We start from the raw sequence: 27,941 nt of genomic DNA on the forward strand, positions 1-27,941 counted from the left end.
CATTGGCAGTCTTGGCACCTTTTCTTTGATCATCATTGTCATTTTCATCATCAGATTCATCAGACTCATCCACCTCCTCAGTTGAGTCATTTACTGCATCTATCTTGGGCTCATCAGAAGGTGGATGATCTGGGATTGGCACATTTGGCACTCCTTGCATGTGTTCTTCAAGCGTTAAGGTTTGCAAAGGTATTGCACTTATTGGACTTGCCTCATCATCAGGATTCTGCTGCTGATGTGTTATACCAACAGTGGTCAGATCTTGTAATTCACTGTTAAAGATTATCTGTAGGAATCTAGGGTATTGCAGGAATCTATCAACTTCTGCCTTCTTCAAATTTCCAATCATATCATCAAAGATCATTTTTGAGAAATTAAAAGGTAGATCATATATAATGCCAACAGTGGCATTTGCTAAATCACGACTCATCAGAGTCCATGATCCTTTTTCTTGGAGAAAACCCCTGTATCACATGGTGAATTAAGAAACTATAAAACATAGGGAACATCCCCTTTTGAAATTGTCCATCATGGACAGTTCCCTGATACCCCATCATCTGCTCAAAGATCCTCATCAAATGATCAGTATTGAAGTTTATATGGTTATGGTCATCATCACGTAACTGCAAACACCTTCTTATAATCCTTTTTGCCACATGTATTTCATGGCTTGCAACAGTTGCTTTGATTCTTTTCCCATTTATGTCATCAACAAGTCTTGCAGATCGCCAGAAATCTAGTGAATGATTTCTATAGATGATTGGGCATTCTGTGAAGGCAAACGTCACGTTGGATCTAGCCATCCAGGTAATCATTCTCTCAACTGGCTCATTGTCAGGAGTGACCTCCAGCAGTGCGCACATATTGTGCTTTGGTTCAAAGGCATATTTAGGTTGAACCTCTTCTTCTTCTGCCATATCTGAACATCACAATCAAACACATTCAAAGCGAAATTAGCATAAAAGTTCATTACTTTAAGCAATTTCAAGTTATAAATTTGAAGAAGAAAAAGAGAAATTTTATTAAGAACCTGTTCTTCAACAAATTAATAACCTAAACACATTATCATTGCTTACCGATTCGGAATTAGGGGGCTGATTAAAATTAGGGTTTGTATTATAAACGAATATGATAATTCGGTTTGGGTTTCTTTGAGAGAAAGCAGTTGCAGTGGAAGGAGAGAGAGAGAGAGGGAAAATAATGTTGAAAATATCCCTAACTCCTTCTTATATACCTTTTGAAAGTGGGTTTTAAATGCATTTGTCTTGTAGTGTGTTATTAGCTGTCAAACATAATAATGTTATCCATTTAAAAATATTAACAGCTAAACCTTACCCGATACAATCAAAATGTCAAACTTTACTTCGTAAAATTTTCATTAGTTAAATTGATAAAGTTTGCCCGGTGCCTCCCACTTACAAACCTTGCTTAGTGAGATTAAGTAATTTAAAGTCAAGATAGAATGAAGAAAGCTTACTCGAAATGCCAGATTTCTTGAGAACCAAATCACAAGATACACAATCAAGTACAAATTCATCAAATAAGCAATCTTGCTAGGAATCAATTAAGATACCCATATAAATTTCTCAATTTTAAATTAAAATTCCTAAGTTAGCATAAACCCTATCAGCATAAGAAACATATTCAATCAAGCATTCTTTGATGCACAGTGTGCCCGAGCAACCTTCTTAGTGTATAGTGTGCCCGAACAACCTACTTAAGCAAAGTATACCCGAATAACCTTTCTTGAGTATAAAGTGTGCCCGAAAAGAAATCAACCAGACAGTGTACCCGGAAAGTCAAATTTTTGACATTACCAAGTATATTGAGGGAACAATAGTGTACCCAGAATATCAAGTGTGCCCGGAAGACAAAGTCTGCTCGAAAACACTTGTAATTTCAAAGAAATCATAATCACAAACAATACATGTCATGCCTGGAAATAGATTAAACATAAAACACCTAAGTATGCTATAGTCTAATATATCAAATAGCTTGCTAGTATTATCATATTTAAACATCAGGTATGCCCGAGAACTAAACTAATCAGTTTAGTCTACCCGGAAGACTCAAAATCATCAAGTCATACCCGAAAATAACAAACATAGATAAAAACATCTAAGTGTGCCCGGAAAGGTTAATAAGAATAAAACCTTACCCGAAAATACATATTCAACCATATTCAACTGTTTTTTTCCCGGGAAGGTTAGAAAACATTAAACCTTGCCCGAACATACATATTCAACCTATTTTATTCAACACTTTTTGACTTAAACCACTTGTCAGAGACATTTATCAGTTATGTATCACTACAGATCACAGCTTAAGAGCAAATGGTGCATTTAGAGATCAAATTTCAGTTATGTTTCAATTCAAAACAATTTCTTTTATAAACTGAAATGATCTCAGGATTGGGATCATATTGACTAAGTAGCTTTCTCAGTACTTCATTCTCAGCATTATTATGACTACAAAGACAGGTCAACAGTAGGTCTAGACTTAACATGATTTTCATTTCTTTGGTGATTTGATTAAGTTTCAATTAAGTTGCAGATATTTTAATGGACAACACATGTTGTGTTCTGATGCTCCTTATCTATCCTTAAGGCTTATTTGGCTTTCTCCAGATCACCCCAATTTGACTTTGACCCCCTGGTTTTGGTTAAAAACTTTTAATGACAGAACATATTTTTGAAATTTTTTAAGATATTTCTTTTCAAATTTACAAACATATGTGAGGTTGAACGTTGGACTTATAGGCCACGCAAATCGGACTTACAGGCCTTTCATTCAGGATGTTTAAAGAACTTATATGAATGCCTCCACCCTTGTAGTTCTGGAATTAACCCTCATGTTTGTATTATTCCAATAAAAATTTGTGAACATGTATCTACTTTTGGTTGACAAAATATTTGAAATTAAAGTAGTTAACAACTGTTCTTTGTCATTTATTATAAGATGATTAATTTTGGGTAACCAAAAACCAACAGGCTTGTGTATGACTGGATAATCACTTTTCTGCCTATCATTTGAAAAGATTTATCTAGGAACATGCATAGACAACAATGTAACTCCACATAAATCATAGCATTTTCTTTATGTTTATATCACTTTAGATTTTACATATCATAAGAAAGCAACCATACATGTTAATGACTGTACTAAGAGTCCTTTTACCCTAATAAATCCATATGATTGGCTAAGTAGTCAATGTACTATAATATTCCATATTTAAACAGTTTTGAATTCAGACACCCCAATATCTTCTGTTTGACTGGTAAATGGCTGTTCTGTTTGACCACAAGTGGTCAACATAACCAAACATAAATGTGAGTATATGTCCTTTCAAATCAGAATTATTGACATAGTTCTAAGTGTATGAATAGAAAACAAGTAACAGATTGCCCCAAATGCCTTCAGTTTTCCTGGTTAATGGCTATCCTATCTGTCTGAAAATAGATGACAGGACCAACATATACAAGTATATGCCTTTCCAACTTGAGCAAATGACATAATTTTCAGCAAAAGTAACTCTTGAGACTTTTCATTGAAAATCCTTTTAAGCTTCTTTAATGCTTGAACTGAATAGTATTATCATATCTCTACACCATTAACAACTTGCTCATTTTTGATCAAAATTTTGTGATTATGCAAAAATTTATTTGATAACTCATTTGAAATCTTTAAATTTGACATAAAGACATATTTTGACACAAACAGTTGTAACATATTCAAATCTTAATCATTCTCAACATAATTAAAACAAATAGACATTTCTAACATTCACAGTCTTTCCTATTCTAATAACATCAAGATGATCAGATAACTCACATAATCAAGCATTTAAGCAAAAATGTCAGATAAGCATATAATCATGTATTTCAAATCAAGAGCACTTATCATGACATCACAACTACACATCAACAGATAAACATTAAGAAGTATCAAAGATACCTAATTTTGCACATAAAGTCAAATAGGGCACATATCAGTCAACATGAAAAAGTATCATATTCATGCGTATTCACTCAACATTCAGTTTGTGAGACCTCTAATCATATAATCAATTAACAAATAGAGATACACACAACTCAGCACACATCATTAATCAGACCTCATCAGAGTTGATCATTCCCAGGGCTTTTAAAAGAAAGTTGAAACTGGTTCTACCAAGTGGTTTGGTAAACAGGTCTGCCAAATTGTCACTTGTATCAACTCTTTGCATTTCAATCAAACCTTTTTCACAACAGTCTCTAATGAAGTGATGTCTGATTTCAATGTGCTTAGTTTTAGAATGTTGCACTGGATTCTTAACAGTAAAATATGAAGCAGTATTATCAATGAGAATAGGGGTAGTTAGAAAATTCAAACCATAATCCAGCATCTGGTTCTGAATCCATAGAACTTGTGCACAGAAGGCAGATGCAGCAACATATTCAGCTTCTGCATTTGAGATTGAAATAGCGGTCTGTTTTTTGCAATGCCATGACACTAGCCTGTCACCCAAAAATTGACATCCTCCTTAGGTTGACTTCCTGCTCATGTTACAGCCATCATAGTCACTGTCTGTGTAAGCAATCAAATCAAAAGATTGGTTCTTTGGATACCAAATCCCTAAGTCTGATCTTCTCTTAACAGCATTCATGTGGGAGACTTTTAGATTTGCTTGGAATCTTGCACATACACACACAGCATACATAATGTCAGTTCTTGTAGTAGTTAGGTACATCAGGGATCCAATTTTGGCTCTATATTCATGTTCATCCATAGGCTCCCCCTTTTCATCAGCAATCATCTTTTCTTTAGTGTCCATTGGAGTTGAAGCTTTTTTGTATTCATGACATTTGAATTTGTTCAAAATGTCCTGCACATATTTAGTTTGGTGAATGAAGATCCCATCAGCCTTTTGTTGAACTTGCAGTCCTAGAAAGAAATTCATTTCTCCCATAGAGCTCATGCTGTACTTGGACTTCATTACCTCTTCAAACTCCATACACATTTGTTCATTTGTTGGACCAAAGATGATCCCTTTCTTTTGTAGAAAAGGGTCTTGTCAATAGCTCCCCTTTTGAAACCATTTTCAAGAATATGATTTGACAGCTCATCATACCATGCTCTAGGAGCCTGATGCAATCCACAAAACCTGGAGGTTGAGCAACATACACCTCTTCATCAATCTTCCCATTTAGGAATGCAGACTTAACATCAAGCTGGAACACCCTAATGTTCTTTGAGGCAGCATATGCAAGGAAAATCCTGATAGCCTCAAGTCTTGCAACAGGTGCAAAGACTTCCTCAAAATATATTCCTTCTTCTTGAAGGCATCCCAAACCCCTTTCTTCCCTTTTGTTTCTGAAAACCCATTTTGTGCCAATTGCTGACCTGTTTCTTAGTCTATCAACCAAATCCCAAACATGTAGATCTATGAACTGTGCCAATTCCTCCTGCATTGCCTCCACCCAACTGTTGTCCTTTAGAGCTTGAACAATGTTCTTTGGTTCTATTTGGGATAGAAAGCAGGAGTATAAACAGATGTTTGCAATTTCCGAGTGGCTTCTTGTAACTCTTTCATTTATATCTCCAATGATGTTTTCAGAGGGATAATTCTTTTCTAAACAGGGAGTTTGAACTATCATATCAACAGACACAGTTGTGTCAAGATTTGATTCATTGATTTATGGTTCTTCAATGATCAAATCTGTTTCAGCATCATCAAAACTCTGGTGCTTCTTCAATGTTCTGACTTGAGGTAGATGCACCATTGTTTCCAATATTCAAGCTTTCAAACAAATGTTGAAATCTTGCAGTAGTCACATCTTCTTCATTTGAATGGTTGCTTGGGTTCTCCTCAGTCTGAACTTGATCATTCTCTACATCTTGATCGTCTTGATTAAGATATGCATGATCTTGATCTTGGTCAACAATGTCATTTGAGATACCCTTGATAAATGTATACTCCTTTTCTTTGCTAGCAACCTTCTTCCATAACTTCTAAGTCCAATGTTTCTTCTTTTTCTCTTCAAATACACGGGTCTTGTAGAATGAGTTATCAAAGTCTTCAGGATAAATCATGAAAGACCTTATCAACTTTTCATGATCAAACAGCCATGCTGCACCATCAACTGTGTTGAACTGATTCTCATTAAAGATGATGTCAAATGATTCAATAACACTCAAATGGTCTTTCACATATACCCTATAAGCTTTTGAGTGTGTAGAATAACCAACAAAGAAGCAATCCAAGGATTTAGTTTGAAACTTGTTCAAGTAATCCCTGGTGTTCAGAAGAAAACATTTGCATCCAAAGGGCTTGAAAAACTTGATATAAGGCTTTTTATTGTTGAGAATTTCATATGGTGTCTTGTTATTCCTTTTGTTAACAAGTACCCTGTTCTATACATAGCAGGCAGTATTGATGGCTTCAGCCCAAAATGTAACTGGTAGATTTGCATCTGCTAACATGGTTCTTGCAGCTTCAATAAGTGTTATGTTTCTTCTTTCTACAACACCATTTTGTTCAGGAGTTCTAGGAGCTGAGAATTGTTGAAATATTTACTTTTCTGTGCAAAATTCTTCCATGACTCCATTTTTGAACTCTGTACCGTTGTCACTTCTCATTGTTCTAACTTTCTTATTCAGTTTGTTCTCAATCATTGTCACACAGCCCTTAATCAATTCTGCAGTCTCATCCTTTGTACTCAGGAAATAAACCCAAGTATATATTGAGTAGTCATAAATGATCACAAGACAATATCTTTTCTTTCCTATACTGTTGGGTCAAAAGTTTGACCCAAATGAGGAGATTTGACCTAAACGAAGAATATGGAAGATTGGAATCTTCTCAACCTCCTCAGAAACAGCTAAGTATTGAACCCGAGCACACCTTGGGTTCCGAGCAAGCTTTTACTTAGCCGAGTACGAGATTTTGCCTCCCGGGCAAGGTTTACCTCAAATAGTCTTCTTAAGTGGATATCCGGGCAAGGTATGCTATTTAGTGCATTCCCGAGTAAGGATCACTGATTTGGTATTTCCGAACAAGGTTCACTTTGTCAAGCAGGTTTGTTCTTCAAAACCAAGTCTTTTACTCTTCCGAGTAAGGTTTGGTTAACCAAGTCCAAGAAGCCAAGTAATTGGAAGACCGGGCAAGGTATTTATCAATAAGTATGGTCCGAGTATACTTGATGAGTTAAGGGAATATTTCTAAGTTATATCGAGTAAGGTTCAGCTCAAGCAAGGTATAGTGATTCCCGAGTACACTTTGCTAATAAGTTATTCAATGACAAAGAGCCGAACAGGATCATAGAAGAACAGGGTTGCTCGTAAGGAGTTGTCGGGCAAAGTCTGATAAATTCAAGAAGATTGAAGTCTACTCGGTATGTATTTTACATGGTAAAATATTCTTTAAGTAAAGTCTACCCGGAAACTGAACCCGAGTACACTTCTATGTTTACCAAGTCTGAAGGAAGGCCGAGTACACTGCGTACTCGGAGACTGAAGATTAATGAAAAGCCTACCCGGAAGACTTGTTTTACACTTAGTTTATTTTTGAATATGTAATTTGAATATGTATTATCGGATAGGGTTTCTAGAAGGAATGACAGCTGTCCTAGGTTGGCAGGCCTATAAATAGAATATTTAGGGCACGCCGCCAGACACAAGGTAGAGAGAGAAGCAGAACACACAATACGGATAAGACTGACTCATTTATTGAGAGAATATTGTGTGACGGCTGTCTTAGGATTCATAGAAAACCCTAAATCGATTATCCTTTTGTATGATTAACATTATATAAATGGAAATCTTTTGAGTGAATCTTGAGTGTGCCTTCTACCTGTGATTATGTATTGCAACCGTATGTTTGTTATTGATTCCGCCTGTAACAAACAGATATCTGTCTAAATATAGCAACCCGTTATTAACTCTCTTGTCAACACGGTTAATCTGTGTGAGTTATGACATGATTGATTAAGATCCAGCTGAATCAAAAGGGACCAGACAAGTGGTATCAGAGCTGTTTACTGCTATTTTAGAAAGATTGTTGCTGATTGAAGATTTGAAGAAGAATGACGTAAGCAGACCACTGTTCGATTGATTTGTGACGTCAGCAACTTTGTTTTTCATTTTTCTTCCAGATCTACAATCAACCGGTGTTTTCTCTTCCTTATTTCAATTATTGTTCTAATCTTTATATCTAAATCTTGTTCTAATCACATCAGACACATCAGATCTAAGCATTCTGTTTTCAGATCTGATTATTTTGAAAATTTTTTTAAGGAAACTGATTTTTAATATTTCAAAATGTCTGGATATGAGGAACAAGAGATGTCTACTAACAAGATACCAAGGTTGTATGGACAGGAAAACATTATCAAATAGAAGGTACTTTTTGAAGCAGCCGTATGCTACAATGATATTGACATGTGGAACTCCATCAAGAATGGTCCACAAACTGCTGTTGAAGAAGGTGCAAATGCTACTGCAACTGCCGCTGTAAGGGAAAAAATGAGAAAGGTGGATGACAAAGCCTTAGCTATGATTAAGCTAGGTTTGTCTAGGGAGATTCTGACCAAGGTGGCTCATCACACAATAGCCAAGCAAATGTATGATGCCATCCTTGAAATATATGAAGGGAATATTGAACTAAAGAACATAAAGAAGCAAAGATTGAAGCAACAGTTGGAAAGGTTCAAGTATAGAGATGGAGAAAGGTTGAAATCAATACTAGAAAGATTTCTAAGTATTGTGAATGAGTTGAGAACAACTGATTATGTAATGACTGACTTTGATTTGAATACAAAGTTACTCAACTCAATGCCAAAAGAATGGTATACTGCTTGCAAAATCATCCTTCAGAAGCAAAATTTCAATGAATTGAAATTGGATGATGTAGTATGCTTTCTTCAGGCTGCTGAACTTGAAATGATTGAGAATGAGATAATCAAGGAAGATAGACCATGTTTCATTGTTTCAAATGCATTGATTGCACCAATGGGAAATCTGTCCACCAAGAACCAATAACAAATTCCCATTATTGAACAACCAGCTGAACATAATGCTGTCACTCCAAAATCTTTCATTGGGGGTAGCACAAGTAATGAAGGAAATCAGCAGAGGTTCAATATGCAACTGATTGATGATTCTGATTGTGTCTCTATGTCAAGTGGAAATGTTCCTAACACTGGAACAGGACATAGTCAAAGCAATGAAACACAAGCCTTGTTGTCTATGTTTACTGAGTCATATAATGAATTTGTTGCAAAGTATCTAATTCACACAAGTGTGGTACAAGATGATTTGGAACACATTGATGCAGATGATTTGGAAGACATGGATTTGAAATGGCAAGCTGCCATGTTGGGTTTGAGAAGTAGAAGGCTGTATAACAGAACTGGTAGGTCTCTAGTTTCTGGTCCTAATGACAGGATTGGTTTTGACAAATTAAAAGCAATATGCTACAATTGTCAACAACCTGGTCATTTTGCAAGAGAATGCAATCAACCAAGAAACTTTCAAATGAATCAATTCCAGAATCAACAACCAGGAGGTCAGCATCAATATCAACAGAATCAACCAAGAGGTCAACAAAATTACCAACAAAATCAGCCAAGATTCAACAACAACAGCAATCAAATGAACAACTTCAACAACAACAATTACAACCCAAACTTCAACAACTTTCAACCTCAAATGAATAATCAAAAACAAAGTATACAACAGAATCAAGGTTTTCAAATGAATAACAATCAAAACCTTCAAGCAGCTCAAAATGTTCCAAACAACACTGTTCCAGCAAATCAAAATCAAATCAGAAATCAAGGAAATGTGGCAGTGACTGCGCAACATGAAGGAAATTTTGATTGGAACAATCATGAAGAGGACATTGCAGATGACATCAGGAAAGCAAATGTGGCATTCATGGCCATAATTGAGAAAGAAAAGGGATCATCTTCTCAGGTACACTCTGCTCCTACAGTTGATTTAAATGAACTTATCATTGAATTAAAAAAAAAGGTAGGCAAGCTGGAAAGTGAGTGTTTCAGAAAACAAAGTATCATAAATGAGTATGAGACAAGTGAGATGATCAGTGATGAAAAGATTAAAAGCCTTGAAGATGATTACATGATCATTTACAGAACTCAAACCAGATACATCACTGAGATTGATGGATTAAAGAAGATGTTAGTTGAAGAAAAGGTGCAAAACACAAGACTAAAGGTTGAAACTGAATTTCTGAAGAATTTAGTCTCAACTAGCAACATATGTGGTATACTGAATCAGGTGAAAGAACAAGACAAATACAAAACAGTTCCACCACCATTCAACAACAATTTTATGCCTAATGTTGACAAAGAGAAATAAGATGCATACTTGCAACAATTCAAAGATGTCTTTCAAGACAGAGAAGAAATTGTTGATTTGTAGAAAAAGGTAGAAGTGAATGAAGAAGGTGAGTTTGTGATTAAGAAAGAAGTAAAAGAGGATAAGTCAATTGGAGTTCAAGTCTCTGAGGATGACTTTGATTCAGTTGATTTGGATCAAGATGATTTGAGTGATCAAATTACTAAAAGGAAATCAAAGCTGCTGAAAGAGGAAGAAAATATAAGAAACCTGAATCTGTTGATAAACTTCCAAAGTATCCACCAGTCCCACCGAAATTGAAGAAACAGAATGAAAAATGAAAAGAGAACATGTTTCTTTTGATATTTGTGAAAGGAGGAAGATAGACTACAATGCAGTCAGACCTCCAAGCAAGGCTGTATTGAGAAGGATAAAACTGAACAACAAGAAGAAGAAGGTGAATGAAATGGTTGATACAGAAAATTTTATCCCAGTTTATCCAATATTTTCTAGTCATGAGGTGCTTGATGTTGGAGAAGTGGAAACTATGGAAGAATATGAGAAAAGACTGACAAGGGTTAGAGAATGCAGTGATGAAGAATCTATGACTATGAAGAAAATTGTCTTTGTCAAGAGCAATGTTGAAAGACAGGACATCAAGATTGAGGAATTTGTTCCTTTTTCAATTGATTTTGATGGTTTAAAGAATCAGAAGACTCTAGGAGTCAAGACACCTAAGCCAAGTGAAATATACAAGAAACCAAAAGAACATGAAGTCTTCAAGGGAAAGGTTTGGTGCAAAAGGTGTGATGAATATGGTCACCACACAGATTCATGTAATGAAAGATTCAAATTCAAACCATTTCATGTACCAGATGGAACAAAGTATGGTCAAGACTTTGTCCTGTAGAAATAGAAGTATGATGAATATCTGGGAAAAGGAAAGGTGTGTGGTAATGAAACCATGAACAAAGAGAAGAAGAAATCTGAAAAGGAGACACGGATTGAAAAGAAAGTGACTGAACTAGAAAGAAGAAGCAAATCTCCTAAAAGGCATGAGAAATTGACCAAAAAGAACTATCAGTCTGTGAGAATCAAGCAAGATACTCAATCAGTCAAATCTGATAGCTCTCAAGGATCATCAAACAGTGAGAAGACAAGAAGAAAAGATACTTATCAGAGAATGAAACCAACTGAACTTACTGGTGATGAGCAGTTCTTGATGAAACATGGATATGAACCACAAGGTTTCACTTGGAAACCTAATGCAGAAACTAAAATTGAAGTTGTGGCTGATGTAAGAGACTACTCAGAAACAAAGGACTATGTCTTGAGAGAGGATGTCACTGGCTCAGTTGAGCTCCAAAGTTCATTTTCACTTGTTAAAACACCAAGAGAGTGTGGATATGAAACTGACAATTCTGATAATCTGGAAATCACTCATGAAGATCCTGAATCTACAACACTCACTTCCCAAGCTGCCATTGAAAATGACACTGATGAGTTGCAAGTTGATGAAGCTTGCACTTCATCACTTAACTAATCAAATTTATCTTTGTGCAGGAATAGGCCACTCCTTTGAATGATATATGGTATATGGATAGTGGTTGTTCTAGGCACATGACTTGTGACAAGAGGTCACTTGGGAGTGATGAAAATGGTGGAAAGATTGTGGGAAAAGGAATCTTGACAAATGGAAAAGTGTCATTTGATAATGTGTTTCATGTTGAGGGACTTCAATAAAATCTGCTGAGCATATCACAAATGTGTGATAAAGGTTACAAAGTCAAATTTGATGATTCACACTGTTTCATTTTAAAACCTGAGTTTGTAATTCCACCTGAAATGATTATGATGATGGCACCAAGAAATGGAAACCTGCATGAGTTGAATATGAAAGAAGCCATTTCAAGAGGAGGTGCATGTTTTGTTTCCAAAGCCACTGAAAATGAATCTAAATTGTGGCATAGGAAACTTTGTCATGGAAACTTGAAGAACATGAATAGACTGGTCAAAGGTGAACATGTAATTGGATTACCTACAAGAGAATTCAAGTTAGTTGATCATTGTGACTCATGTCAAAAGGGAAAACAACACAAGTCTACTCATAAGACAAAGCTCATCAATTCAATTGATCAACCACTTATGTTACTTCACATGGATCTCTTTGGTCCTGTGAGTGTACCAAGTATTGGAAAGAAGAGATACTGTCTGGTGATCATTGATGACTATTCAAGATATACTTGGGTTTATTTCTTAAGTACCAAAGATGAGACTGCTGAGTTGATTAAAGGTTGTGTCACAATGATTGAGAACAAGCTGAATAAGAAAGTAAAGATGATGAGAATTGACAATGGTACAGAGTTCAAGAATGGAGTCATGGAAGAATTTTGCACACAGAAAGGGATATTTCAACAATCTTCAGCTCCTAGAACACCTGAACAAAATGGAGTGGCAGAAAGAAGAAACAGAACTTTGATAGAAGCTGCCAGAACCATGTTGGCATATGCAAATTTTCCTGTCACTTTTTGAGCTGAAGCAATCAATACATCATGTTATGTTCAAAACATGGTGCTTGTAAACAAAAGGCATAACAAGACTCTATATGAAATTTTCAATAATAGAAAGCCTTACATCAAGTTTTTCAAGCCATTTAGTTGCAAATGTTTTCTTTTGAACAATAGAGATTATTTGAACAAGTTTCAAACTAAGTCACTAGATTGTTTCTTTGTTGGATATTCTACTCACTCAAAGGCATACAGAGTATATGTGAAAGATCACATGAGTGTGATAGAGTCTTCTGACATCATTTTTAATGAGAATCAGTTCAACACAGTCAGTGGTGCAGAATGGCTGTTTGATCATGAAAAGTTAATTAAGTCATTCAAGATTTATTCAGAAGACTTTGATGATTCATTCTACAAGACAAGTGTACTTGCAGAGAATAAGAAGAAAGAATTGGACTTAAAAGAATTGTGGAAAAAGGTTGCTAGAAAAGAAAAGGAATACACTTTTGTGAATAGCTCCTCAAGCAAGGTCATTGAACAGGATCAGGCTATGAACAATCAAAACAGTCCAAATGTACAGAATGATCAAGTTCAAAATGAGAGTGACACAAGAAACCAATCAAATGAAGAAGCTGTCACCACAAAAAGATTTCAGAACTTATTCCAAAATTTGAATCTGGGAAACAATGGTGCATCTACTTCAGGACAAAACAATGAGGAAGCACCACAGTTTCATGATGCAGAAGCTGATTTGATCACTGAAGAACCTGAACTCAATGAAACAAATCTTGACACAAATTTGTCTACAAATATGATAATACAAACTCCTACTGTTGAAAAGAATCATCCTGCTGAAAATATCATTGGTGACTTGCATGAAAGAGTTACAAGTAGTCATTCTGAGATAGCAAACATCTGTCTATACTCTTGCTTCCTATCTCAAATAGAACCAAAGAACATTGCTCAAGCTTTAAAAGACAATAGTTGGGTAGAGGCAATGCAAGAGGAATTGGCACAGTTTAGAGATCTACATGTGTGGGATCTTGTAGACAAGCCATATGACAGATATGCAATTGGAACCAAGTGGGTTTTCAGAAACAAAAGGGATGAATGGGGTTTAGTGATTAAAAACAAAGCTAGACTTGTAGCACTGGGATGTCTTCAAGAAGAAGGGATTGACTTTGAGGAAGTGTTTGCACCAGTTGCAAGATTGGAAGCCATAAGAATCTTCCTTGCATATGCTGCCATAAAGAACATAAGAGTATTCCAGCTTGATGTTAAATTTACATTCCTAAATGGAAAGATTGAAGAAGAGGTGTATGTAGCTCAGCCACCAGGTTTTGAGGATCCAATGTATCCAAACAGGGTGTATAAGTTAAACAAAGCCCTTTATGGACTGCATCAGGCTCCTAGAGCATGGTATGATGAGCTATCAACTCATCTACTTGAAAATGGTTTCACATGGGGAGCCATTGACAAGACACTCTTCTACAAAAGAAAGGGGTCAGATTTGTTGCTTTTACAAGTCTATGTTGATGATATCATCTTTGGATCTACAAATGAAATTATGTGTTTGGAGTTTGAAGGGGTGATGAAATCCAAGTATAGCATGAGTTCCATGGGTGAAATGAACTTCTTTCTGGGACTGCAAGTTCAATAAAAGGCTGAAGGGATCTTCATTCACCAAACTAAATATATGCAGGACATTTTGAACAAGTTCAACCGTCATGATTACAAGACTGCTTCAACTCCAATGGATACCAAAGAAAAGATGATTGCTGATGAAAAGGAGGAGTCAGTAGATGAACATGAATTCAGAGCCAATATTGGATCTCTGATGTATCTGACTGCAACAAGACCAGATATCATGTTTGTTGTGTGTGTATGTGCAAGGTTCCAGTCAAATCCAAAAGTCTCCCACATGAATGCTGTGAAAAGAATATTCAGATATTTGAAGGGAAGACCAGACTTAGGAATTTCGTATCCTAAGAATCAAGCCTTTGATCTGCTTACTTATATAGACAGTGATTATGATGGGTGTAACATGAGCAGAAAGTCAACATCAGGGGGATGCCAGTTTTTGGGTGAAGGGCTAGTGTTATGGCAATGCAAGAAACAGGCTACAGTATCAATATCCACTGCAGAAGCCGAATATGTTGCTGCATCTGCCTGCTGTGCACAAGTTCTCTGGATTCAAAATCAGATGCTGGATTATGGTTTGAATTTTCTAAATACCCCTATTCTGATTGATAATACTGCTGCATATTTTACTGTTAAGAATCCTGTACAACATTCTAAGACTAAGCACATTGAAATCAGACGTCACTTCATCAGAGACTGCAGTGAAAAAGGTTTGATTGAATACAAAGGGTTGATACAAGTGATAACTTGGCTGACCTATTCACCAAACCACTTGACAGAACCAGGTTCAACTTTTTTTTGAAAGCCCTGGGAATGATCAACTCTGATGAAATCTGATTAAGGTTGTGTGATTGGTTGTGTACCTCTATGTGCAGGTCACACATGCTGAATATGTTACTGAGTATGTTGCTGAATATGTTGCTGAATATGTTGCTGAATATGTTACTGAATATGTTGCTGAATATGTTGCTGAATATGTTACTGAATATGTTACTGAGTATGTTACTGAGTATGTTAAATGTGTGTGCCTTAACTGTATCTATGTGTGTCACTCTGAGATAACTGTTTATTTCATTAGAGATTACACATTTTGAATATGTTTCAACTGAATATTGATTGAATATGTCTTGAATATGTCACCGTTTTGAAGTTAACTGATACGTGCTTATGTAAATATCTGTGCAATTTGTTTGAAATTGATGATAATTCTTGACTATCATGTTAACTGATCTGATGTTATGATAAGTAGTTTGATCTTTTTGGGTGAAATTAAATACTTGTCTGATGTCATAAGTAATCACATGTTTATGGTTACTTGAATATGTGCTTTATCGGATCTTCTGATACTGTTAAGATAGGATAGACATTGAATGTTAGTACAGTCTGTTTTCTTGATGATGGTAAGAATGATTAAATTTGATTATGTGATTCAACTGTTTATGTCAAAATGTGTTTTATGTCAAAATTAAGTGATTTAATGAATTTTATAATGAATTTTTCATAAATACTTTATTTTGATCAAAACATGAGAAAGTTGATTAATGGTGTAGAGATATGATAAGTTTATTCAGTTCAATCTTTCAAGAAGCTTAAAAGAAGGATTTTTATAAGAAAAGTCTCAAGTAGTTGTTTTTGCTTAAAACTATGTCATTTGCCCAGTTGGAAGGACATGCGCTTGTGTATGTTTGGTCCTTAAATCTCTATAGATTCAAAGGAAAGCCTTTGACCTGAAAACTGAATGCACTTGGGGCAACTATGACTTGTTTCTTATACCTTCACTTAAAACTATGTCAATAGCTCTGACTTTGAAAGGACATATATTCGCATGTATGTTTGGTCCTGTTGATCACTTTTGGTCAAACAGGATAGCCATTAACCTGACAATGAAGAGATATTGGGGTGATTGAATATTAAACTGTAAATTGGGAAATGATAGTACATTGACTACTTAGCTGATCATATGGAATTAATAGGCTAAAAAGACCTTAGTATAGTCATTAACATGTATGGTTGCTTTCCCATGATGATGTAAAATCTAAGGTGATATAAACATAATGAATATGCTGATCTTTATGTGGAGATGCATAGTTGTTTTGTATGTCTCAAGATAAATCTCTCCGAATGATAGGCAGAAACGTGCAGTCATACACGAGCCTGTTGTTATTTGGTCAACCAAAAATGAAACATCTTTAAATATGACAAGGAACATACTTTAAGAAAATTTGAGAAAATATCAAAAACAAGGGGAAGAATGAATAAATCAACCAAAAGTTGATAAGTGTTTTAAATATTTTATCAAACAAGAGGGTTACAACTAGAACTACAAAGATGTTGGCAAAAACTGTCTCATCTTGAATGAAAGGCATGTTTCTAACTGTACGTCCAATGTTCAACCTCTAGATATGTTTAAATCTAAAAGACAAAAATACAGTAAGTTCTGTCATACAAAAAATATTTTTGACCAAATACAGGAGGTTTGAGTCAAATTGGGGTGATCTGGGGAAAGCCAAATAAGCTTTGAGAAGAGATATGAGGCATCATTGCACAGTGTTGACCATTAATGCATTATGCTTTAAATGAACCTAAATCATATCACCAAAGAGATGAAATTCGTCACATCCCCAAATTTCCACTAACGGAGTTTTACCGTAAGGCGGGTGACAAACCAGGATCCGAACACATTAATCACACCAAAAGACATCTATATGGTCTTAAAAGTTTTAACAAATCCAAATAAAATGTTCAGAGTACTTAAGTGCTAGTGCGGAAGCTAAACAAAGTGCGGGAGCCATCTCCCAAACAAGTTTAAATAATTCATGGCGCTACAAGCGCAAAACCAATATCAAATAAATGTTTTCAAACTTAAACCAATGCGAGTCCATGAATGCAATGTTATCCTAATCCAAGTGCTTGCTAGTGACCTGAGGAAAACATGCTAAAAAGAGTCAACACATATGGTTGGTGAGTTCACAGGTTTTCAAAGTAAGTTATGCTCTATCAGTTCATAAACATTTATAAATAAAAGTGGCTCATGGTTAACTACGCTTAGTTAACTCGTTGCCGCATAGTGTTATGTTTCCATCACGACCGAAGCTGACTAGTTATTGCCTCAAGTCAAGTATTGCCAAAACATAACAATGTTTGGTCAAAGTTACACCCCGTTCGACCTCCAGTCGAGAATAATGCAGGGTGGGGTTTGTCAAACCCAATAGTACTATTTAAATTTACCACGCCAGTTAACCTTAGTTAACGGTCCGATGTTCGTGAGGACTTTCCATGGCAAAGAAACACTACGTTATAAGCAACCAAACGGTTGTGTAAAGGTTTAGAGCAAGTAAATTAAAACAGTTTTGCATGTTTCCTCCCCCAAAGGAAAGGTATAAAAGTGGGGCCGTAAACTCACCTTGTTGGTGCTTCGGGTATTACAAATCCGACCGAAGTAAATGCGTCACGTGCTAAGACCCTAAGAATGCAAGTACGTAAGTAACTTGTGGGATGTTTCCTAGAACCACTAGTATCCAACAATCTCCCATTGTTTTTAAAAAGACTTTTGACCAAAGTTTGACTTTTGTTGACTTTGACTAAAGTTTTGACCATTGACTAAAATATTGACCTTTGACTAAAAGGTTGGACTTAGAATGTTTACCTTATAATTCTAGTCACACTTAATCAATCATCAAGTATACACACTTAGCCATATTCCTTGCAATTCTATGATCAATACACTTTCACAACATCACAAGCAAGACTAACTATTTAGTCAACTAGTTCTAAGTTGACTTAAAAAGTCAAAGTTCTAATTTACCACAACTAACATATCAGAATTTGCAATTATCTCAATTCAACCAACACCTTTATCACCTTTAACAATTTATACCACCTAAACCGATTTTTTTCATCAATCAAAACTCACAATTAAATTACCAAATAAATCACACATGTATACATCAGTATTAGGTTCAACATATATTTTTCTCACAATTTTTGGATTTACCAATTCGTCCAGAATATTCATATACTACAACAACATGATTTATATTTCTACAACAACACAGCAGTAATCAAAAATTTGTCAAAAATTTCATTTTTGTCCAATTGATGCAAGACCAATTGTACTAGATTCCTAATTCAATTTACAACATCCTAGAAGTAGAATTATATCCATATCTATTTTTATCATCAAGTTATGAAATTTACAACTCAACTCCGAATTATGTAAATTAATAAAAAGTATTCAAACAGTGTCCAAAAATTAAGATTTTGGACTTTCTGAAAACTAGATTCAAAGTACATGTTCATAGAATCAAAAATCGATCAAAAACTCAAACATATCATCAAGTTATCAACAATCCAAATCCGTAACATCTAATCTGCCAATAAACAGTTTTAACCACAATCAACTACAAATCACAACTTTTCTATCCTTTGATTCAACAATCATCAAGAAACATTCTTACCAAATTAAATTGCATGTCTTATTTTTATCCATTTGATTTCATAATAAGAACACAAGTATTTATAAAGGACTCAAAATATTAATCAAGACTCATACAAAAATCCTTTTTATTTGTCAAACTTTGATCATCCCCTTTCATGATCCAATCATTTGGATACAAGGTTCATATTAATTAAAGGAAAAATATAAACATAACCATCTACTCACTTGTTTGATCCAAAGGCTTAATCCCTTGTTTACCAAAAATCACCAAGTCTTTTGTTATGAAGATAATACTTGAGAGAGATTGTTTGTATGAAAAATATGAGAGTATGTGTGTGTGTGTGAGAATCCATGGCCAAAGGGAAGAGAGAAGGGAAAGAGAAAAGTCTTGTTAATCAATAGTTTGTAACCTATTTTCCTATTAACAACTCATTATTTTTGATTTAATGAACAAAATTACTTAGGTTAACTTTTATTAACTCATGTGTGACATGCTACATATTTTAATAAACATTTCCTATGTAACATAACCTAAGGTTCCATTTAAATAATAAACATGTTACATGACATACAATATAACCTATTTAATCATTTAGCTTACTTACAATCACATCATCATGTAATAACCATAATATAACATATTAATCACATAGCACATTATACTTATCATACATGTTATATGACATGTTTATTATAACATGCAAGACGAGTTTATTATCCTAGTTATAATTAGTCACTTATCCTTGTTTAAGTCACCAATGACACGTTGACTTAAATATACGCATACATGACATCACATGTACAAGAGTTCATACTCATAGTTAACAGAACTAACTGAGTTTATAGACATAGTCAACAGGATTTAACTGGGTTTAGTTAACAGAGTTAACCTAAAAATGTCGGATGTCACATCATCCCCTTGTTAAAAGAATTTTCGTCCCGAGAATTGAAAAATGTTGCTCACGGACTGGAAAGGAAAGATAGGAAATAAAAAAAAAATTTCAGATTGTCACATCATCCCCTTGTTAAAAGAATTTTCGTCCCGAAAATTTAAATCGTACCTATGGTTTGGCTTCAGGTTTGAATAGGTGCGGATACTTTTCTTTCATCTGGTCTTTGCGCTCCCATGTGAACTCTGGTCCACGCTTAGAATTCCAACGAACGCAAACGATAGGAGTTTTACTGTGCCTACGGGTCTTTACGTCCTAATCCATGATTTCCACCGGCTCTTCGATGAAACGTAACTGTTCGTCCACTTCTAGTTCCTCCAAAGGAACTATCAAGTTTTCGTCAGCCAAACTCTTTTTTAGATTTGATACGTGGAAGACGTTATGTACCCCGCGGAGTTGTTCCGGTAAGTCCAACCTATAAGCCACTGGACCGATTCGTTCCACGATTTCGAATGGCCCTACGTAACGCAGGCTCAACTTTCCCCGTTTTCCGAAATGAATGACACCCTTCCACGGTGCCACTTTTAATAAAACTTTGTCCCCGACTTCAAATTCCAAAGGCCTTCTACGCTTATCAGCATAACTTTTCTGACGATCACGTGCTGCTGCCATACGGTTTCGGATCTAAACTATCCTCTCCGTCGTTTCATGAACTATTTCAGGGCTAGTTAGTTGGCTCTCACCCACTTCCGCCCAGTAGAGTGGTGATCGGCATTTACGTCTATACAGAGCTTCAAAAGGGGCTGCTTGTATGCTCGTATGGTAACTGTTATTGTAAGAGAACTTAACCAAAGGCAAGTGCGTCTCCCAACTGCTCCCAAAATCGATGATGCACGCCCTTAACATATCCTCCAATGTTTGTATTGTTCGCTCGCTCTGACCGTCTGTTTATGGATGATAAGCCGTGTTCATATCCAGTCGTGTACCCAACGACTTTTGCAACGATTTCCAAAAGTTTGAGGTAAACCTAGCATCACGGTCCGAAATAATCGACATCGGCACACCATGACGGGAAACGATTTCTTTAATGTAAATGCGAGCCAGCCTATCCGTCTTGTCCGCTTCCCGGATGGCTAGAAAATGTGCGGATTTGGTCAATTGATCCACTATGACCCAAATCATGTCGCAACCGCTGGGTGTCTTGGGTAGTTTGGATATGAAATCCATGGATATATGTTCCCATTTCCCCATAGGAATTTCGGGTTGTTGAAGTAATCCCGGCGGTTTCCTATGTTCTGCTTTCACTTTGGCACATGTCAGACACTTAGCCACGTACCCAGCAATTTCCTCTTTCATACTCGGCCACCAGTATAGCTCTTTTAAGTCATGGTACATCTTATCTGATCCCGGATGTACTGAGTATCGGGATTTGTGTGCTTCGTCCATGACCAGTGTTCTAAGATCCCTATAACGCGGTACCCAAATTCGATCATGGTAATACCGAATGCCATCCGACTTAACCTCTGAGTTCCCGTCTACACCGCGCAAAGATTCGGCATCAAAATTCTCGGCTTTCAGAGCTTCTAACTGGGCATCCTTGATTTTTTCGGGTAAACCAGAGTGAATCGTTAGTTGTAAAGCCCTAACCCTCTTGGGTTTCAAAGTTTCTTTTCGGCTCAAGGCGTCAGCCACCACGTTGGCTTTACCCGGATGATACTTAATAGCACATTCATAATCGTTAAGCAACTCGACCCATCGTCTCTGCCTCATGTTCAGTTCTTTCTGCTCGAATATGTGCTGGAGGCTCTTATGGTCAGTGTAGATCGTACACTGGGTTCCATAGAGGTAATGCCTCCAGATTTTTAGTGCAAAGATGACGGCTCCAAGTTCTAAGTCATGGATCGTGTAGTTCTTTTCAGCGGTCTTCAGTTGTCGAGAAGCATATGCGATGACCTTTTCCCGTTGCATAAGCACACATCCAATTCCTTGCAGTGAAGCATCGCAGTAAACAACAAAGTCCTCTACTCCTTCGGGCAGTGATAGGATTGGCGCACTACACAGCTTGTCTTTCAGAGTTTGAAATGCTGTGTCATGTACCTCGGTCCACTTATACACAATGCCCTTGCGGGTTAAGGATGTGAGTGGTTTAGCAATCTTGGAAAATCCTCCAATAAATCTGCGATAATAACCAGCTAATCCCAGAAATTGACGGATCTCGGTGGGAGTTTTCGGGTTTGGCCAATCCTTGATTGCTTCAATCTTGGACTGGTCCACTTGGATTCCCTCCCCACTTAACACGTGGCCCAAAAACTTTACTTCACGCATCCAGAACTCGCACTTCGATAATTTGGCATACAGTTGTTTCTTCATGAGTAGCTCCATCATTAATCGCAAGTGCTCTTCATGTTCCTCCCTTGTCTTCGAATATATCAAGATGTCGTCTATGAACACAATGACGAATTTATCCAAATAAGGCATACAAACACGATTCATGACGTCCATGAATACGGCTGGGGCGTTTGTTAACCCAAATGGCATAACGGCGAACTCATAGTGTCCATAACGAGTACGAAACGCTGTTTTCGCAATGTCTTCTTCCCGAACTCGGAGTTGGTGATAACCCGACCTAAGGTCGACCTTCGAGTAGTAACTGGATCCTTGCAGCTGATCGAACAGATCATCAATACATGGCAAGGGATACCGGTTCTTGGTCGTCACCTTATTAAGTTCCCGATAGTCGATACACATGCGTAGAGTTCCATCCTTCTTCTTCACGAATAGGACTGGGGCTCCCCACGGGGATGAAATGGGGCGTATGAAAACCTTATCTAGCAGTTCTTGCAACTGCTTAGACAGTTCCTCTAACTCCTTCTGAGCAAGGCGATACGGTGCACGAGCTACAGGAACAGCTCCTTGTGTCAGGTCGATTTGGAACTCCACTTGTCTGTGAGGCGGAAAGCCAGGTAGGTCTTCGGGGAAAACCTCAGGAAAGTCTCTAACAATAGGGATCTGGTCGATTGAGACCTCCTCCTCCACAGCCTCGTCAGTACCTTTGTCTGTGATTAGGGCTAAGATCGCAGTATGGCCTTTACGCAGTAACTTCTGTGCCTTCATAAGGTAAATGATCCCAACGGTCGCACTCTCTTTCTCACCCTGAACAATGAGAGTTTCTCCCCCAGGGAGAGGTACGCGGACGATCTTCTCGTGACAGACAACCTCGGCTCGGTGCTTGGACAACCAATCCATCCCAATAACTAAGTCGAAGCTACCAAGTTCAATCAGCATAAGATCTATGGGAAACAAATGACTAGACAATTCTACGGTACAACCCTTCCAAATATGGGACACTTGGATGGTTTTACCATCTGCTAACTCGATAGTGTACTTAGACTCTAGGGCAGATGGGGTGCTATTAACCATTTCACAAAATTTAGTTGACACGAAACTTCGATCGGCCCCGGTATCAAATAAAGTTAGCGCATAACAACTATTCATTATATATTTACCGGTAATAGTTACGGAGTCGTTAGAAGTCTCACCTGAACCACCACCAATAACGAAGGCTCTTCCCCTGCCTTCACCTCCATTGTTACCATTCCCATTGTTACCATTGTTCCCGTTGCCATTTCCCCTCCGTTACCAGCATTCTTCAGTTTGGGGCAGTTTCTCTTAAAGTGACCCTCCTGTCCACACTCAAAACACCCTTTCGGGTCCTCTTAAGGTGGGGCTTGTTTCTGGGGGTTGTCTGCTCGACAAAACTTGGTTTCGTGTCCATGTCTGCCACACTTGTTGCAACGGTACTTATCACATTTCCCCGCATGATGGAAGTTACACTTGTTACACTTTGGGAGTTTCCCCTGATATCCTCCCTGTTGTTGGTTCTGGCTCGGGTAGTTGTTCCTGCGAGGAGACTCAAACCGTCTCTGTTGATTGTGGCCTGAAGAGGTGCTCTTGTTGTTGGAGTTGTTGTTGCCACTACTCTCCCACTTGCGTTTATTATCGGATGTGCCAGTAGCAGACTTCTTGGACGGAAGAGTGCCTTGTTTGACGGCTTGATCAGTTAACTTATGAGCTAACCAGACGGCATCGTGAATGTTGGCGGGATTTGCCGATGCCACCATACTCTGGATCTGCGGAGGTAAACCGTCAATATACATTTCGACCCTCTTATAAGCAGGATCGACCATTTGAGGGCACAGTATCGCTAACTCATGGGATCGTGTCGTATAAGCCTCAATGTCGGAACCCTCCATCCGCAAATTCCAAAACTCATGCTCTAACTTCTGCACTTCACCATGCGGGCTATACTCGGTCTTGATCAGATTTTTGAATTCCTCCCATGACATAGCATTGGCCGCATTTAGACCCAACAACTGAACTTGGGTATTCCACCAAGTAAGTGCTGACTCCTCGAGAGTCCCTGTAGCAAACTTCACCTGGCTCGCAGCCGGGCAATTACACATAGCAAACACTGATTCTGCCTTCTCTATCCAGCGCATCAAACCGACAGCCCCCTCGGTGCCTTTAAACGCATGGGGTTTACAATCCATGTAGTTCTTAAAGGTGCACCCTGCGGCTCCTAGATTTTTGGTTCACAAAGTAAGTGTTAGTGCCTGAGTTTCGATAGGTCATAATGACAGCAAAGTGCATACTTACCCCCTGCCGCCTACCCCGGAATCTGGGCGGCTGCAATCGCTGCGGTCACATGCTCGTTGATGAGTGCCGCCAGTTCTGCTGGAGTGTGGTTGATGCTACCCTTGCCATGGCCACGTCCACGTCCCGACATAATCCTACGCAGTCGTGAACATAGACCGGATTAATGCCTTAATTCTAGTAAATTAATAACAATCAAATAACTAATTTATGAACATCATAACACAATTTAAGAAAACAATACTTGAAAAGATAACTTGTAATTCGATTACAATCATTCAATCCAAACATCATAGTTCAAAAATATCCTCTGTTGGATGGGAACAACCCTCTCACCAAGGTTCATAAAAGAAAGAAATCCAAACGAATATCAACTGACGATATCACTCGTCAGATACTCCCAATGACCCGCTCACCTCGGGCTCCTCCTCGGGGTCTTCCTCCGGATCCTCCTCGGGGTCCTCCTCTGGGTCTTCTTCAGGGTCCTCCACTGGGTCCTCTGGAGGTGCCAGCCGGTCCTCCAGATCCCGAATACGGTTACGAGCAATGTTCAGTTCGTTAGTCAGATCTATCACCCTGTCTGCAAGCATTTGCATCTTCTCACCTAGCCTCTCAACTTCAAAGGATAACTTGTAGTGCATCTCTGACCTCCGATCGCAGAGCTCCCTCAAGAAATCCATCTTATGCTTGGCTCCACTCTGTTTCTGCGCTAGCTTAGCAATGTCCGACTTCATACCCTGTTTCCCATACTGCGCCTTATCCAGGCCAGAAACAAGTGCAGCTATCACCCTCTCAGAAGGGCATGGCAGGGCGGGTAGAGTAGGGCAAGAAGGACTTACAACAGCTAGGGGTGGAACCTCCTCCTTCTCAATCATCATGGTCACCACCTCTGGGTACCATTCCTAGTCGCACTGGGGCTTAGGCAAGAACGTGTGCTCGGGTGAAGACTCCTCAGTAGTAGATGTGCCAGCATCAGGGATGGTCTGCTGCCTCTTTAGTCTCGGGGACGCAGGTGGTGTGCTCTCCTCAGCGATGATAGGTGCTTTCTCACAGGCGTGATCCGCTGACGACAAAGACATACTGTGACACAAGGGTTGGGGTTGGGATGAGTGAGTGGTATCTCATGTATATATGTGCAGTGTAACTAATGCATCATGAAAAGCTATAGACCGGACTGCAACCTATATGAAATGGTATGCAACCTGGTTGGCTATAACCAATAGCTCTGATACCAATCTGTCACACCCCCAAATTTCCACTAACGGATTTTTACCGTAAGGCGGGTGACAAACCCGGATCCGAACACATTAATCACACCAAACGACAAATATATGGTCTTAAAAGTTTTAACAAATCAAAATAAAATGTTCAGAGTACTTAAGTGCTAGTGCGGAAGCTAAACAAAGTGCGAGAGCCATCTCCCAAACAAGTTTAAATAATTCATGGCGCTACAAGCGCAAAACCAATATCAAATAAATGTTTTCAAACTTAAACCAATGCGAGTCCATGCATGCAATGTTATCCTAATCCAAGTGCTTGCTAGTGACCTGAGGAAAACATACTAAAAAGAGTCAACACATATGGTTGGTGAGTTCACAGGTTTTCAAAGTAAGTTATACTCTATCAGTTCATAAACATTTATAAATAAAAGTGGCTCATGGTTAACTACGCTTAGTTAACTCGTTGCCGCATAGTGTTATGTTTCCATCACGACCGAAGCTGACTAGTTATTGCCTCAAGTCAAGTATTGCCAAAACTTAACATTGTTTGGTCAAAGTTACACCCCGTTCGACCTATAGTCGAGAATAATGCAGGGTGGGGTTTGTCAAACCCAATAGTACTATTTAAATTTACCACGCCAGTTAACCTTAGTTAACGGTCCGATGTTCGTGAGGACTTTCCTTGGCAAAGAAACACTACGTTATAAGAAACCAAACGGTTGTGTAAAGGTTTAGAGCAAGTAAAGTAAAACAGTTTTGCATGTTTCCTCCCCGAAAGGAAAGGTATAAAAGTGGGGCCGTAAACTCACATTGTTGGTGCTTCGGGTATTACAAACCCGACCGAAGTAAATGCGTCACGTGCTAAGACCCTGAGAATGCAAGTACGTAAGTAACTTGTGGGATGGTTCCTAGAACCACTAGTATCCAACAATCTCCCATTGTTTTTAAAAAGACTTTTGACCAAAGTTTGACTTTTGTTGACTTTCACTAAAGTTTTGACCTTTGACTAAAATATTGACCTTTGACTAAAAGGTTGGACTTAGAATGTTTACCTTATAATTCTAGTCACACTTAATCAATCATCAAGTATACACACTTAGCCATATTCCTTGCAATTCTATGATCAATACACTTTCACAACATCACAAGCAAGACTAACTATTTAGTCAACTAGTTCTAAGTTGACTTAAAAAGTCAAAGTTCTAATTTACCACAACTAACATATCAGAATTTGCAATTATCTCAATTCAACCAACACCTTTATCACCTTTAACAATTTATACCACCTAAACCGATTTTTCTCATCAATCAAAACTCACAATTAAATTACCAAATAAATCACACATGTACACATCACTATTAGGTTCAACATATATTTTTCTCACAATTTTTGGATTTACTAATTCGTCCAGAATATTCATATACTACAACAACATGATTTATATTTCTACAACAACACAGCAGTAATCAAAAATTTGTCAAAAATTCCATTTTTGTCCAATTGATGCAAGACCAATTGTACTAGATTCATAATTCAATTTACAACATCCTAGAAGTAGAATTATATCCATATCTATTTTTATCATCAAGTTATGAAATTTACAACTCAACTCAGAATTATTTTCTCAAATTTAGATTTGCATCCTGATTTTGTAAATTAATATAAAGTATTCAAACAATGTCTAAAAATTAAGATTTCGGACTTTCTGAAAACTAGATTCAAAGTACATGTTTATAGAATCAAAAATCGATCACAAACTCAAACATATCATCAAGTTATCAACAATCCAAATCCGTAACATCTAATTTGCCAATAAACAGTTTTAACCACAATCAACTACAAATCACAACTTTTCTATCCTTTGATTCAACAATCATCAAGAAACATTCTTACCAAATTAAATTGCATGTCTTATTTTTATCCATTTGATTTCATAATAAGAACACAAGTATTTATAAAGGACTCAAAATATTAATCAAGACTCATACAAAAATTCTTTTTATTTGTCAAACTTTGATCATCCCCTTTCATGATCCAATCATTTGGATACAAGGTTCATATGAATTAAAAGAAAAATATAAACATAACCATCTACTCACTTGTTTGATCCAAAGGCTTAATCCCTTGTTTCCCAAAAATCACCAAGTCTTTTGTTATGAAGATAATACTTGAGAGAGATTGTTTGTATGAAAAATATGAGAGTATGTGTGTGTGTGTGAGAATCCACGGCCAAAGGGAAGAGAGAAGGGAAAG

The 27,941-nt window shown here is 37.4% G+C and overlaps 1 protein-coding gene across 1 annotated transcript; it reads right to left on the reverse strand.

The window, feature by feature from the left end:
• Nucleotides 1-811: 811 nt before the first annotated feature.
• Nucleotides 812-23,234, reverse strand: LOC143588191 (uncharacterized). Its single transcript, XM_077069266.1, has 2 exons — nt 22,638-23,234; nt 812-919 (listed from the first exon to the last, which is right to left on the reverse strand). Exons 1-2 carry the CDS (start codon nt 23,232-23,234, stop codon nt 812-814), a joined length of 705 nt encoding a protein of 234 aa, XP_076925381.1.
• Nucleotides 23,235-27,941: the final 4,707 nt, after the last annotated feature.

This window comes from Bidens hawaiensis, unplaced genomic scaffold, assembly GCF_021521415.1.
Source record: "Bidens hawaiensis isolate Kalapana, Puna unplaced genomic scaffold, B.hawaiensis_p1.1 tig00036138_1, whole genome shotgun sequence".
In the NCBI taxonomy this organism is placed as follows: Eukaryota; Viridiplantae; Streptophyta; class Magnoliopsida; order Asterales; family Asteraceae; genus Bidens; species Bidens hawaiensis.

Excerpts from the sequence above, each read along its gene's own strand:
- LOC143588191 (XM_077069266.1), bottom strand. The coding sequence starts at position 23,234 with ATGGTTAATAGCACCCCATCTGCCCTAGAGTCTAAGTACACTATCGAG. Across the intron at positions 920-22,637 it reads TGCAAGAACTGCTAGATAAG|ATATGGCAGAAGAAGAAGAG; the intron begins GTTTTCATACGC and ends TGTGATGTTCAG.